Source organism: Ailuropoda melanoleuca, chromosome 18, assembly GCF_002007445.2.
Source record: "Ailuropoda melanoleuca isolate Jingjing chromosome 18, ASM200744v2, whole genome shotgun sequence".
Taxonomy (NCBI): Eukaryota; Metazoa; Chordata; class Mammalia; order Carnivora; family Ursidae; genus Ailuropoda; species Ailuropoda melanoleuca.
Genome location: NC_048235.1, coordinates 13941382 through 13957218, shown reverse-complemented (window position 1 = coordinate 13957218; position 15837 = coordinate 13941382). Strand labels below are relative to the sequence as shown.

Below are 15837 nucleotides of genomic sequence, written 5' to 3'. Positions count from 1 at the left end.
AAAAGATACCTTCACAACACCTTCTCTGTAAACATCCTAAACCTGATGTGGCTTTATTTCATAAATCACAATCATCCTTTCCAAAAGTGGATCTAAACAAGACCTCACCTTAGTATAATTAATACGCAGGTACCAGTCACTAATGAAGTATTGTATGGCAGAAAATTACTTGTTCTTGTTTTACGTTCTGGTTTTTCCATGTTACTTGAACTTCTATCTCTATATAAAGGAAAGCAATTTTCATAGACTTAGGTCTGTGTGACACCCTCAAAAGATCACATACTTCTCCCTTCAATCTCTCAAGACATATAAACTTAAACCATCCCTGAAAACGAATCCTTTTCTTTTAAAACCTCTACCCAAGACTCTCTATTCTCCCCCACTAATGTTTCAATATATCAAGTCCTTGACAAGACTTCATAATACCTAGCTTAAATCTCCTTCTACAATACAAGCCCACTTGCTTCACCCTTGTTCTCTTAATACCATCCATATATAATATGGCTTCAACCACTTGAATATCTAAATCCCCAACCAGTATTCTCTTCTCCACACTGAATCCCTTAAGCCTTTAAGAATCCTAAAATAGGAACATGGTAAGGTGGTGCTTGTTGGCTTTGACAGCACACTTAATAGATATGCTATCTTTCTTCACCCGAGTCAAGACCGCTTTTGTGACTGCCATTAAAACATAGGTCTGAGAAATCCCAAATGTAGGAATTTGACAGGTGTTAATGTGGTGATACGCTACACTTAACTGTCTTCAGTGAATCCGACATAAAATTGAAAATTTCAGTTTACTGTAGTTACCATAAAGCTGGTGCTTCCGGCACAGGGGAGCCCTTGCAAACTGCCACTGCTGCAGACCGTGAAATACACCGTGATCTGTCAGTGGGGACAGTCAGTCTTTAACTCGAGGGAGTTGAGGCTTCCAGATCATTAACCTTAAAAACAAAAAAACCCCAAAACTTCTAAGATTTCTTATAGCTGTTATCTCATGAAAAAGTTGAAATTTATCTTAAAGGAAGACTGAGGACTCAAAATAGTTATTTTTCTCATGTGTAGTATAAACTTGTAACAGCTATGTTTAATTATGCATAAGATGGACATTACCAGTAACTGTGTTGGGGTGAGTTCCCGGGGTTTGATGATCTCACATTGCTTCTCTTCACTGAATGTGTCTTTTCCACATCCCTGTGAAGGATAATTCTTATTCATATAAACAGCCAACTTTGGTTTGTTTTCGCTTTTTTTTTTTCTGAAGTGTCAAATATCATCCTGGTTTGCAAAAAGGATCAAAGAGCTGTGACTAAAAGAATCCCAAAGATAAAATGCTGTTTACTAATTTTTCATTGTTTACCTTTCAGAACTTACATTCTGTATCAAGGACTTGGCAGGTAGGATCTAGCAATGCCATAATCAATACCACCTCAGTATACAGTATTGTGCTTTCATGGATTTCAGGCTGAATTTTTACCTATTAACTGTTTTGCTTTCAATGTTCCTGGGTGGGGGGCAGTTACAGAAGGGAAAGTGTTTTATTATCACTGAATAATAGATGGTGAAAACTGGCTGATTTGTTCATGGCCCCACTATTAATAACAGAACAACACCTGTACCCTGGGTCTCACCCAACGCCCTGACAAGTCCACAAGACTTGATCAAGTCCCTCAAGTCTCTGAAGTAACTTCCCACCTGTGTTTCCTTCTCATTGCTGCCCATCCTTCAACGTTCAGCTCCTATCCCTCTCTCCCAACACATCATTTCAAGCACAAATTTGGCTCTTCTCATTCATACTAAACATTGTATTTTTCACATTATCCATTCTGTGTCTAGAGAAAGGCAGCCAACTTTGTACTTCCTTGCAGAAGTATTTATGTGCACAGTGCTTTTTACAAAAAAAAAAAAAAATGATAAATATTTGAACTGCCTGAAGTGTTTTAACCTCTTTTTTTTGAGATGTAAGCACCTTACATATCATAGAGCTCAATGATTCATTTTTTTATATTTTATTGCTTCAAATGCTTCAAACTATGGGAAATCTTTGGTAAAAATAAAGACAATAAAATTTTCACAATCACTTTCCACAAAGCATTGCACAACAATGTTCTTCAATACACAAGAAATAATACAGGAATGTTCAGAGTCCTCAGTGAGGAAAGTAACTGTACAATAGTCATAGTTCTTCATTTTAAAACAAAACTGTTTTCATAAATATTTAAAATATTTCCTAGGTTCTTATCACATATTAACATTTGTATTTCAATCAGTGTATTGAATTTTATATTATTATTAAAATAAAAAAAAATAATAACAGAAGTGTGTTTTTCTGTTGCCTATGACAGCTTTAAGTACCCACCCCCAACCAATTCTGCTCACTTCACACAAAACTAGGGGGAGGTAACTAACATAAAAATCAATATGGTTCTCGATCAAGCCCTCTGTGGAAAAGAGGAAAATATTTCATGTCTATTGTTACACAGACATTTCTCTGGTGGTTTATTTGTGCAGTCTCAAACTTGACCAGCTTTTAGTTGATCTAAATGACTTCTCAGCTCAGGACACAACTCAATTAGCAGCAGTTCCATCAGCACCTAAACCAAGAAAGAAGAAAAAAAGTAGGAAAATATGTTTTGTTTTTTTCTCTAAGGATTTACTCAAAATAGTTACGTCTAAGAGAAAAGTCTCATTTTAGGTCTGAGGTGATTCTCCATGAACAAGTTATTCTCAAGTGAATGGAACTAATATTATATAAACTCCATTTAGTATCAGATTGATTCATTTCATGGTCTCTTTGCCATTATCACACCATCAACAATAGTTAATATTGCTAATTATAATCAGACGGATGACTGGAAAACAGTCTGCTTTCCTGAAATAAGAAAATTAAGCAGTCATGCAAAAAACGTCACGTGCGTCAAATCAGGAGGGACAACTGGTCTGAGAGAATGAGAAAGCTGCACATGCTCGAGACACTCCTTTTCTTTTTCTTTTCCCAAACCGAACTGAACAGTCAGACAGACAGACAAAAATAAGGCAGAGTAAATACATGGGTTCAGAGTTATAAGTAACAAGAATCACTAAGTATGCAAAGGGTTAAAATCAACCCCCATATGTGAACAAAGACATAAAACTGAATTAACAACTAATCCTCTGGTTGGCTTTAAATTACTCACATATAACAGATGCTTATTGGCTCTCGTTTCTTGAAGTGCATTGAATATTTTTATTATGCCATGACGGGCGTTTTGCTGTCCAACGAGGCTCTGAAGTGTATCTGAAAGATTAGGTTTACGTCTATGCTGTTACTGACCGAGTGCACACTCCAAGCCACACCCAGTGAAGGAGACAGTAAATGATGTATACACAACAAACAAGGACACTGGGCACTGGGCACAAGGCACATGAACGATCAGTTCTTTCAGGCGTTTAAAGAGAAAATAAGTTTATTTAGGATTTTTCAACATTAGGCATTTATACACACTACAATTTTAATATGTTTCTATCCAATTAAAAATTAACCTCTCTAAATAGTATATTTTAGCAGGATTTTTAAAGCACAAAATTTATTATCTGTCCTAAAACATTTTTCTAAGTAAAACAAAGCATTATAATCACTACTGTTCTTATTAGATTCTCAGTATGATTTCTTAGCAAAGGACATGGTTTAAAAGAAAAAAAAGTGTGATCATTTTTCTTGTTGTAAATAAAGTTTCCTGAGAGATGTAAGTGAAAAACGCCTTGGTAGGGTTAACATTCACTCTTTATCTCTGTACTTTTCAGGATCAGAAGCCAGGCCTCACCTGGAATGTTTTCAAGCAGCTTCTGCTGTGCCCTCTGTTTTGTTGCCTGACTTTGTTCTTCGCTTCTGATTGTGGTCGGTGGCGCCAATTTCCCATTTGGCCAAAAAGCATCCCGGAAAACACTGATGTAGTAAACCAACATCTGCTCACTGAAAATCCAGTTCACTGTGTCCCGGATTTGTCTTTAAGAGAAAAATATTTCTTGGATAAGGTTTTTAAAAGTCGTAGACTCTATTCTCAAAAGGCATTTATCAATGGGTAGGTGAAGATACAGCCTGATCTAAATGTTTGATGAATAAACTAGGAATTGGATTTTTAAACTCTGGCTCTGAAAGGTATTTTTTCTTTTGGCGGTACTGGATGACCATTCATTCCGGGAGCTCACATGTCTTGCATGCAGTACCCTGCACTCTGTAAGGACAAGAACCTAGGAGAGACCGACTGGTTTGAAGCTTGCAGCTACTCTAACTGTGCACAGTACTGAATACACTAACTTCTCCATGAAGTGGTATAAACTGAAACCATAAATGCATTTTAAGACTGTTGAAAGTGGTCTGGAAAGCTTCCCTGAGCTGCTGAAGTCTCAGGGAAGAACCTGGCTTTTTCACTAGCTGTCTCTTGGTGTTGCTATGGCAGATCATTCTGGGCAGAGTGCTCTGACCCAGGGTAAGCATTTCACACGCTCACTAGGCAAGGGGAAAAAAAGATTCTTTTCTTTTCTTTTTAAAGATTTTATTTATTTATTTGAGAGAGAGAGAGAGTGAACAAGAGAGAGCACAAGACGGGGGGTGGGGGGTGAGGTTGGGAGGCAGAGGAAGAAGCAGAGTCCCTGCTGAGCAGAGAGCCTCATTCGGGGCTCGATCCCAGGACCCTAAGATCAAGACCCGAGCAGAAGGCAGACGCTTAACTGACTGAGCCACCCAGGTACCCCAAGATACTACCTTTCCTCTTAAAGTGAAGCCCTTTGAAAAGATACATTGCTATCTAGAGCATTCTGCATTTCTCTGGGGATGAAAGTTGGGCAGACATTTGACTTCCACAGTTACAAACAAATGGCTTTTATCTGGTTATCCAGCTCTTCCACATAACCCTATCTCATTAGTCATTAGTAAAATACTAACCCATTCCAGGATTTCTGCTGTCAAGAGACAACACAGTTCAAAGAGCCCAAGAGCAGTTGTGAGGTTGGGAGGGGAAAAGGGGGAAAGAATCATCTTGACAGTGCCAGAAAGATTTGAAATTTCAAACTCAATTCATGAATAATAACAAATCAAAAAGCCCTTCAAGCATCTGACTTCCCAACCATTTAAAGGCTTAATGTAAGGTTTTTAGAAACAGTATCTGAAATAGAGGTTTCAAGCCCTAAAATTTTGCACAGGAATCAGTTATGATTGATGTCTAAACTCTACCATGAGTCAAAACTATTTAAATTCTGTTTGTAACTACATGTCTCCTAAGATACTTCCCTTTACTGCTTAGAACTGGGCAATTCAGGTGTGCCTGGGTGGCTTAGTCGGTTAAGTGTCTGCCTTCAGCTCAGGTCATGATCCCGGAGTCCTGGGATCCAGCCCCACATCAGCTCTAGCCCCAGGTCTGGCTCCCTGCTCAGCACAGAGCCTGCTTCTCCCTCTGCCTTTCCCCGCCCCCATCATGAACGAGTGCACATGCATGCACTCTCTCTTTCTCTCTCTCTCAAATGAATAAATTTAAAAATCTTAAAAAAAAAAAAACAACTGAGCAATTCATATCTAGACCAAATAAAATAATTTTATTAATTTAATGGGATTTCTGCTTTAAGAGAGAACCTGCCAACCCGCCTGCCTAAAAGAATCTACATAAAAATGCAGACACCTTGTTTTCTCTGTAGTCTTGCTTTGAGTTACTCACTGGCACTACATGAAGAAATTAAGTAAGAAAATTCAATTTGCAATTTAAAATTAGGTAAGTGACTCTCACAAAAGGTCATCACCTAAGTATTTTCTACCAATTTAAGTGTGACTGTCAATTAGCCAAAACCATAGGAAGCTTTTGAATCAATTCTGGTATGTGAAATTATAATTGGTACAAGGCAAGAGGCACATATTGTACTGCTGCTTAATTTTATGATGTGTCATCTCTGCTAAAGGCAAAAATAACAAAAGGCCGGGTGCTCCATCATTTCTCTACCTGATAAAAAGCCCATTGAAATGAACAGCCTGAAAGCCTCTACATGATGATTCTCCTCCAAGTCCTGTGAAAGTAACTGCCAACTGTATTCACCACTCACAAACCACAGCTGCTCATTTTATAAGTAAGAGCCACTAACATAGACAGGAGCAAGGAAAGTATGCATGATTTGCTGAAACTGAAAAGGAAAATGAATTAGCAAGTCTGGAGTACTGAGAAATACAGAGCCATTGTGGAATTTTCTTTATCTAAGGCCTGTCTACGGAACAGTTAAGAGGCCTGCGTTAGACTGAAAAGGTAAGTTATACAGGCCGTATTTCTTTTTTTTTTTAATTTTTTTTATTATATTATGTTAGTCACCATACAGTACATGTTTCTGATTAAAACAAAAGCGTAGGACACTAAGTCAACTAAATAAGCCACTAATACCATTTTTAAAAGATCTTAGAAATTGAAGTAAACTTGTGCTTATGACAAGGAAAATATATTCTATTTGCTAACGAGTAAGAAGATAACTTGTTCTTCACTATGTCTCTCTTAAAAATTTTTGATTTTATGATAAACATACATACAAGGTTACTATGATGGTTTTAACAACTAATCTTTCACTTGGGAAAATCTGATAATTTCATCTTGAAACATATTTTGCTGTATAAAAATGTGATTTCTCTCCCTTATCTTTTAGCATAAGTGACTGATGTTTATATTGTGCAGGAAGTCATAATGTTTATCTCTTGAAGAGCACTGGATAGAGTTAAACTCTTAACATATATGGATAATGGACTACAGCCTAGAGTATACATATGGCTTACAATACTGTTATATGAAATACATATATATCTCAATGGATGGATATTAAGGTATTAATTAATAAGAGCAATTATCGTTTTCATGTTACCCCAACTTGGAAAAAAATATATGGTTTGCATTTCCCTTCAAATAAATACCTGTCATGTCATCCTACTTTCATTTTGGCTTAGAGTCCAAGCCGTAAACTGATTCCCATCATGTAACATAAAAACGCTGTACCCAAGATACTCAAACCGGTCATCATGATCAAAGGAGAACTTTATAGAACTTTTTGGGTTTTGCTTTTGTTTTTTAATTTTATGTTTATAAGTAATCTCTACACACTTAACATGGGGCTCAAACTCACAACCACAAGGGTCCACCAACTGAGGCAGCCAGGTGCCCCTACAAAACAGCATTTTCTGACCCTTTCAGCCAGAATGCCGAAGCTAGCTCAAGCTTTGATCATCTGGTTCTTCATGCATTCTATGGAAGAAGTTATTTCAGAAACCTGTCTCCCTCTCCAATCTTAGAATCATAGCAGAAACAGAATGAGAAAATATAAACCCTTCAGATAGAGAGATCACTGGCTACTATACAATGAGTATAGTAATTTGACTATTAAGGCAAAGAGTAAGGCATGAATTCAAATATTAATGTCATGCAACTCACTTGTTGATGGTTCTTCCAAAAGTGACCTGAACAAGAGCAATTAATGTTCTTCTCACCCATTTAAACACTAAAAGAGAAATCAGAGGAAAAGAATTAGCACAGTATATCACAATTATGACATTTTCACTGCTGCAAGAAGCATAAATCTTACCATTTGACTCAATCCTAGTCCTGACACCACATGAAGACTATGATATCTGCAGAACCTGGGTCTTGGTTAGCAAACTTCTTCCCCTCAAAAACCCTCCTAAACTTTCATTTTCTACATAGCAACTGACGAGATAAAACCAAAGAGTTTTTTATAGCTTTTCAATGCCTGAACAACAGCGGAGCTAGCAAGTGGAAATAATACTTTATTTCACATGTCCCCAAACTACTTACATGTCTGTTTTCTGCTAGCAGACAGTGCAATGCTATTTTAGATTTCTGTCTGGCTTGTGGAACCCAATTTTCTCACACAGTGCTCTGAATGAGAAACATCTGTGGTCCAATATTGACAAATATTTTGAAATATTAATGAATGGGTGGGTCTAACTTCCCATTTGGATAGTAGTTTGTGGATCACTGCATATTTTTATATATTTTATGCCTTTGGGAGATAGGTGAACTGTGAAGAGCCAGGTCCGACTGAGAGGTGGGTTCAGCACTCTCCTGGGCCACTTCGCAGAGCAGCTGGGCACAACCAACGTCCCTGAGCCTCAGTTTCCTCATCTGTTCAAGGACAAGAGTAACATGTGCTTTTCTGCTTTAAGGACCTTGTTGATATTTTATCTGAGTGTTGTGAAAGGTTCTACAGGTCTAAACTTTTATTACTAATGTGGAGAGACATCTTTACAGGTACAGAATATGAATATAAGCCAAAAGAAGGCAAAGAAATGCTATGAGGATATTTTAGGTCTGCAAATTGGAATCTAAACAAAATTCTCCATCTATATAAATTCACACCCATTCATTGAAATGTTTAGCTACTCACACATTAGCAAATGAGATATTCAGGCTTGGCTATAAGAGTTCAGGGCTCCTGCCTTTTGGGAAAACCTAAAAAGACTACATTCACGAACACCTCTGTATAAGGGAAACCACCCAAACAAAATCAACAATTAACACAGACCTGGCACCAAACTTGAAAACATTCTAGTCATTTCTAACTTTTTAGATGGACCTAAGTGTCCAGTTAAAGTAGTGTTGTCAATCTTTCAAGTAAGAGTCAAGTCTTGGAATCAGAACTATGCTTCAAAAGTGCCTTTAATTTTTTATGGAATTCAGAGCACGCTGATAGCATGCAGATGTGCTCATTTTGGGTTGGCATTTAGGCTGGGAGGAGCACACCTGCCAGTGTCGATAACTTCACTCTGGCTTTCTAGGGCGGGAGAGAGGCAGCCCACATGCTGAGGGTCTGAGGACAGTGACAGTTATTAATTTTTTAAGGGCTGTCTTACTGATGCCCTTTTGTACACCGAACCAAAAAATGTCTTTGGTGCAAATTCTCTCCCATCACTGATCTATGCCTTTACTACTTTCTTCCTAACTTCTCCTTGTCCCCAGTTCCCAAACCACACAGGAAACAGCCCTAGTATTTCTTCCAAGGACTCATTTGTTCAGAGACAGAAGCAGCTGCAGCAACACTAGGATTTTGCTGACGGCAACTATATCACATCTCGTTATAAATGATGTTCTATTTATTCCCCTCTGAAATGTCATTGACAAAACCAAATATGCTTCTGAGCAGGCATATGATGGAGGAAATCCACACTGCAAAGACAAGACTTTGAGCCCTACTCCCATCCACCATGTCTCTCAATCTTTGTACCACAAAGAGCACACTGCCAAAAGGCTAAGATGCTGCTTCCTCATTCTTACCAACTCTACAGGAAACAGGGAGGATTCACGATTTAATGGGCCAGATTTCACTGAGGAAGAGTCAGACTTTTGGTGGAAAACTAGTTGTTTCTGCCTACATTGAACCAAGGCAAACGTCAGTGTATCTTAGAGTGTCTAAAATACGGAACAGGGAGAGCTTTTTCATCTGAAAGCATCTCTAGCATTTGAATGATATTCTCTCATGGATATTTCTTAATTTAACTATCCCCCCATTTCTTTTTTTTTTTAAGATTTTATTTATTTATTCGACAGAGATAGAGACAGCCAGCGAGAGAGGGAACACAAGCAGGGGGAGTGGGAGAGGAAGAAGCAGGCTCATAGCGGAGGAGCCTGATGTGGGGCTCGATCCCACAACGCCAGGATCACACCCTGAGCCGAAGGCAGACGCTTAACTGCCTGTGCCACCCAGGCGCCCCTAACTATCCCCCATTTCTAAAGTTCAGCTTAGTTCCAACTTTTCATTATTGAAATTATGCTAAAATGAACACCCTTATGTATAAATCTCTGCCCGTAGTTTAGAATTGGGTCTATTGCTTAATGTGAAATATATTTTTGGAAACCCTGTGTTGTAAATTTACTGAACGAAGAATCTACATCTGATATACTTTTATTTCTCCTACAGAGTGATAGCTAAAACATATGTTCCCAAAGTGTTGGCTGATTGTTTTAGCTTTGGCTTACTGGTGACCAAAATAATTAATTCTGGCACTTAAAACTCCTAGCCCACCTTCTTCACCCCAGGGGAAGAGATGCTAATCTGAGCAGACCGAGCACGGGACTGACAGTCAATCACAGGGCAACACACATAGTACTGGCTGGTGGCACCACTGTGCTTTGCTACCCCTTACTCCCCTCACACGCTTCCTCTCCAGGTGGTGAGGTATCCCGGCTCTAGCAAGTCCTGAGGCTCCAGGTACACTGAGTACACTGGTTCCATGATTTCGAGTGTTGGGGGCTGGAGAAGGTGTGTGTGGGCAGAGGGTCCTATTTAGGACTCAAGACTTGGCCAAGCAGCACAGTTTGACCTTTTACCCAGGACCAGTTTGGGGGAGAAGCACCTGTGTGGGTCTTAACGAAAGTATTTTAATCCTCTTTTTGCTCTTGTTTCTTCTAAGTACATCTCCCTCGAATACTAGCCGGGTAACATTTCTCAACCTTGGTGCCAACTCTTTCGGAAAGGACAACTCTTTGTCGTGGGAGGCCGACCTGGGCATTGCAGGAAGTTTAGCAGCATCCCTGGCCTCTACCCACAAGATGCCAGCAGCACCATCCCCTAAGTTGTAACAACCAAAAATATTTCCAGATATCACCAAATGTCCCCTGAGGGACAAAACTCCCCCATCCTTTCAGTGATAACCACTCCTCTACGGGAACAAAGGTGTGGTTGAAAGGTGAGATTGAGGCACACCTGTGTCCCTGACCATACCACACCCTAACAGCACCAAAACCTCCCCTTGAACAACAGGGCTCCCTCCTTGGCTAGGCAAAATTATTTTTTGCGTACCTTTTGGTGATAAAGCAATGAAGCTAAGCTAAATCACATAAAAGAAATTCAAAGCATTCTATCTGTATTCAGAAGAACATGGTATAGAGTAACTCACCCAAAGTTCCATAAGTACAGACATAATTATCTGCCTTAAGGCCATGGCCTCACATTCTACCATGGTATCTGGTTAGATCTTAAAAGTATTTGCTGATGACTGAATGGATATAAATCCACATCTGATTCAGGAATAAAGGGATATTATGAGTGTGTGTGGGTGTGTGTAACCACTTAACAGCAATTACCGTTAAATAACAACAAAGAAGCTTACTTCCTCGAAGTTCAAAGATCTCCCCAATCAACATGAAACATGGTTCAGCCAAGGCGTCTTTCCTCCCATCCACATCATCACCATAATCTGACAGGTCACTGTCCTCTTCTGTCTCCTCCTGGGGGTACAGAAAGGTCAAAGGAAGCAGATCACTTATCCAAGGAAGCTCGTAGAGTTGTTCTTTTCTTTCAAGTATAAATTCCAAACTATGTGCTCACATTTCAACCTTAGATGCTCTTTCAACTTTCCTACATTCTCAACACAGGACAAAATGTGTATCTAACCTCAGGGAAAAGCTTTGATGTTAAAGTCTTATTCAAGGTTCAAAGTAATTGTGAAAAATCTCTATCGCTGTATTAATAAGGAGTGAATTAGTAGATAACAGAATAGTTTTCTAGCCATTTTGAGTTTTAAAAGCAAGGCTTTTTAACTTTTTAAAGATTTATTTGAGAGAGAAAGCGAGAGTATAAGTACATGGGAGGAGGGGCAGAGACAGAGGAAAAGAGAGAATCCACACACAGACTCCCCGCTGAGCGCAGAGCTCAACACAGGGCTCGAGCTCACAACCCTGAGATCACTAACTGAGCTGAAATCAAGAGTCAGATGCTTAACCGACTGAGCCACCCAGGTGCCCCAAGTAAGGCTTTTTAACTTAAATGATTTTAAATTCACAGTTTTTTGGGGCACCTGGGTGGCTCAGTCGGTTGAGCATCTGCCTTCAGCTCAGGTCATGATCCTGGAATCATGGGATCGAGCCCCATATCGGGCTCCCTGCTCAGCAGGGAGTCTGCTTCTCCCTCTGCTCCTCATCCCACTCGTGCTCTCTCTCACTCTGTCTCTCTCTCAAATAAAGTCTTAAAAAAAATTCCCTAGTTTTTTTAAAAACACATATATTTCAAGGTAATGTCATTATGTCAAAGCTCTGACTCAAGCTTTGATTCTGTATTTCAGCTCATCTCATTTCTTGACCTGCGTATCAGCAAGTTTCAGTTCAAAACTCATTACAGGCCAGGCACCAGGCTAGTGCTAACAGGCGTGATGTGGACCCAGACTTTCAGTGGCCCACAGCGATCCGGGGAGGCTGACAAAGAGACGCGTGGCTGTCTCTGCAAGCAGGGTGAGTGCTATCAGAGAGGCCCAAATGAAGGCAGCAGAAGGACAGATGAGCAGGTTCCTTCTGATGTCGGCAGAGGAAACAGCTGAGGCTGTGGCCCATGCAGAGGGCTAATGACAGCACTGTGGGGGACTGGATGAGCAGAGGAAAGGGCTGAGAAGTCACAGAGGCAGGAGTTGTTCCCAAAACCTCACAGCAACATCAGATGCTGCGAAAGAGATGGACGGAGGTGAACACGGAGAGGAAGCCACTGGGTCTGGCCACTGGCACTCACCGTCAGAGAACCATCTCATAGAGTGACCGAGCCACAACGTAAACTCCCAAAGGTACAGGAATAAATGAGAGGTCACGGAGGCAAGCTAACCAAATAGGGCCAGACATTACAAATACGGGCCTGCAGGGATGCCTGTGGGGAAGCAGGTTCACACAGAGCCCCAAGCCCTGGCATGGACACGCTCCATGCTGCACACAGGTCTCCCCCAGCTTGGGAAGCAGTGGAGTAGCACACCCCGTTGCATCATCAGCTCCTTCTGTCCAAATTCATTCAACCAATTCTGCTGAAGAGGCGGTGGCCTTTAGCAATGAATGCTAAGGACGCAGTGAATGTCTCCAGAAGGAGACCCCGATTTTCGGAGACAGTCTTGCGCAGTTTGCTGAAGAGCCGGAGAAGGGGCTTCAGTGGCCTAAATGTGAGTTAGGAGCTTACTCTGCAGGAAAGCCTGAGGTTCCAGAATACAAAATCACAAGTGCCTGCATTCTCTCTATTCACTTCTTTACCTGCAAATGTCACTCCTAGATTCATCTTGCTTCAGAATATCCCATAACCTTCCACTCCCTGAGAATAAATTCTGAACTCCTCAGCGTGGCATGACCTCACCCCCCACTCCACCTCTTTGCCTAAGCTTCCATTAGCCCATTCCTGAAGCTCTCCTCTCCAGTCCAATGACTTACTGACTGTCCCTCCCAACCCGACCTTCAATACAAGCTCCAGCTCCCCCTAACAATGACCCCCATCTCTAGGGACTGGCTGGTCCACCACTTTTACCAGGGCTCCCATACAACTTCCCACCCACATTTCACTTACCGACCTTGTTATTACTATTTTCTGTATCTTAATTCTTGCAAGTGACTTGTAGGGGAGCACAAGCAAGTATCCCAAAAATATGACAGCGATAATAACTGAAAATGGATGTATTTGCTTTTCCCCCCACTAGTAGCATGCGTTCAACAAACATCTGGTATTCAGAAGACTTTCAAAAAGACATTCCCCTAAATCTGCTGCAAAAATGGCACAACCTTTTAAGAGCTCACCTCTTGATGGGAGAAGAAGTCACGAGGAAGCCTTTCCAAAAATGAGGATAATGAAAAAGTGGATTTTTTCCCCTGCACATCAATAACCTTGAGGTACAGGAGAAGGGCTCAAAAAGGCATAAAGTGCTTCACTCTGACACAGTCTTTCATCTGAAAGCAGATTCTGTGGAGGAAAGAGGATGCATTACTCTTATGGAAGAATACGTCCGTGCTGCCGGAAACCACCACAAACAAAGGCAAGCAAGGCGCAAATGGCTGTGTCGGGGATTTATTTTCATAATCCGAACCCAAAACCATTTCCCTCTCCCCCTGAAACAGAACATACTAGGCGGATTCCCATGATCGTAATCGCAAGCAACGCCCTGCGGGTGAACTGGAGCACTGTAAGCCTCCGGCTTGTGGGAGACGCTGTGCAGACAACCGCTCAGGGCAACCAAACCTCGGGCTTGGCACACAGCCTGCAGACCAGGGCCACTCCCTCTGGATGTCAACTTCACCTTCACCCAGTGGTGCTGCAACAACTTACATGTCTGCACACGGCACAAGGATCCCGCTCAACCACCCTTAGATGGCTGTGTTCAGACTTTGTGTATCAGCTGCAAAAGGGCACTTGGAGTTGTCACATGGCACTGTCTACCAGGCAGGAGCTTTCTCCCCATGCTGCCGCCTTCCGACCAGTGCTTGTTTACATAATTACAGAGCTCTTTCTACTGGGCCTTGAACTGGAAATGTCCTCAGGTTCTTTATGAACTTAGCTGGCCTCCGGAGACAGGAAAGAAGAACATAAATGAAGTTCGTGTCCAAGCAAGCGCTACTGATAGGACAGTAAGACTAACAACATGACCACAAGAATGTCTAAACATCTACTATTAAAAGATACAGGGTTTAATGTGATTTCACTCATATGTGGAACTTAAGAAAAACAAACAAGCAAAGAGAGAAAAAAGAGAGAGAGGCAAACCAAAAAACTGACTCTTAACTCTAGAGAACTGAAGGTTACCAGAAGGGCGGGGTTCGGGGGGATGGTGAAAGAGGCGATGGGGACTGAGGAGGGCACTTGCTGTGATGAGCACTGGGTGCCGCACGGAAGTGTCGAATCACCACATTGTACACCAGAAACTAATACAACACTGTGCGTTAGCTACTGGAATGTAAATAAAAACTTGAAACAACAACAACAAAAAGATACAGGGTTTAGGAATAATGAGACCAGTGGGAAACAGTGCCCCATTGATGATGCAATCCCCTTGGGGGAGAGGGACACTGGGAGCACATAGTGCTTCTGACGTCAGAGCCTGGGGAGGCAGAAGAGGTTAAGATCTCGTCTCAGAGGACGTGCTCCATGACTGTCACCTTACATTTGTTCAGGCGAAGGCGGAAACCCAATGAGCTCTGTGACCTTCCCTAGAACACGCACCTGTGAGAACATCCAATACTACCACACTGGGGACAGGGGATCCAAGGGGGATGACCAACATTCTGGTGGTTGTTAGCTTCCTCTGTCCTGCAGAAGACGACTGGAAATAAGCAAGTTCTGCCTCAGAGGGAGGGAAGGAGGTTAAGGGGGATGGGGAGCTGGGGTCACTACTGCCTTCCCAGCCCCAGAGCCCAATAAATAGGCCTTTATTCCTTTTGCAGAGTATCAAATGTTCAGTTGTATGTACAGATGGATTAGAAGGCAGGAGATATTCTCCCCTAACCTGATTTCCTTTAGCTAATCTATACTCCAATATTATTTTATAAAACAGTAATCTATACTCCAATATTATTTTACAAAACAGTATATAAACAGTTATATTTATAACTAATATAAGTCTCAAACGTACTACAATCAACATAAAGAGATCATTAAGGCTGATAAGACTTTGGCCTACATTATATTCTATTATGAAGGAAAATAATCAGATTAAGTACATAGGAAAAGTTAGAAATGCTCACAGATGTCTGTGGGGCAATCTGTAATTGGGGTTTTATCATTTTTAAGCTCTCTGGGGATGGCATCCCAGTCCCAACGCCTTCCCTCCAAACACACACAGCACGTTATTCTATTCTAGTAAAGATCTCAGATTCAGTGGGTGATGGAGAAAGGGGTACAGCATTCCAAGTACAGTGCACAGCACATGCAGACCCTGAAGCAGGGCAGAGCACAACTGGAGGGAATGGCTGGTGTCGGTGGTGTACGTATGTGAGCAGAAACGGGGAGCGGTAAGCAGGAATGAAGAAAGACATCAGCAACAGTATGGCTAGGAATGAGGCGCTAGATTATTAAATATCTGTGCAATTAGTG

At 41.2% G+C, this 15837-nt stretch overlaps 1 protein-coding gene across 1 annotated transcript in view; it reads right to left on the bottom strand.

The window, feature by feature from the left end:
- Window positions 1–1993: 1993 nt before the first annotated feature.
- Window positions 1994–15837, bottom strand: part of SNX25 (sorting nexin 25) — a 144655-nt gene continuing 130811 nt past the window's right edge. The window contains exons 15-19 of the mRNA XM_034647767.1: window positions 11126–11243; window positions 7431–7497; window positions 3804–3985; window positions 3177–3277; window positions 1994–2594 (exon numbers count right to left, since the gene is read on the bottom strand). Of these exons, the coding sequence (XP_034503658.1) occupies window positions 2514–2594; window positions 3177–3277; window positions 3804–3985; window positions 7431–7497; window positions 11126–11243 (549 nt within the window). The 3' untranslated portion in view covers window positions 1994–2513. The remainder of the gene's footprint in view (window positions 2595–3176; window positions 3278–3803; window positions 3986–7430; window positions 7498–11125; window positions 11244–15837) is intronic.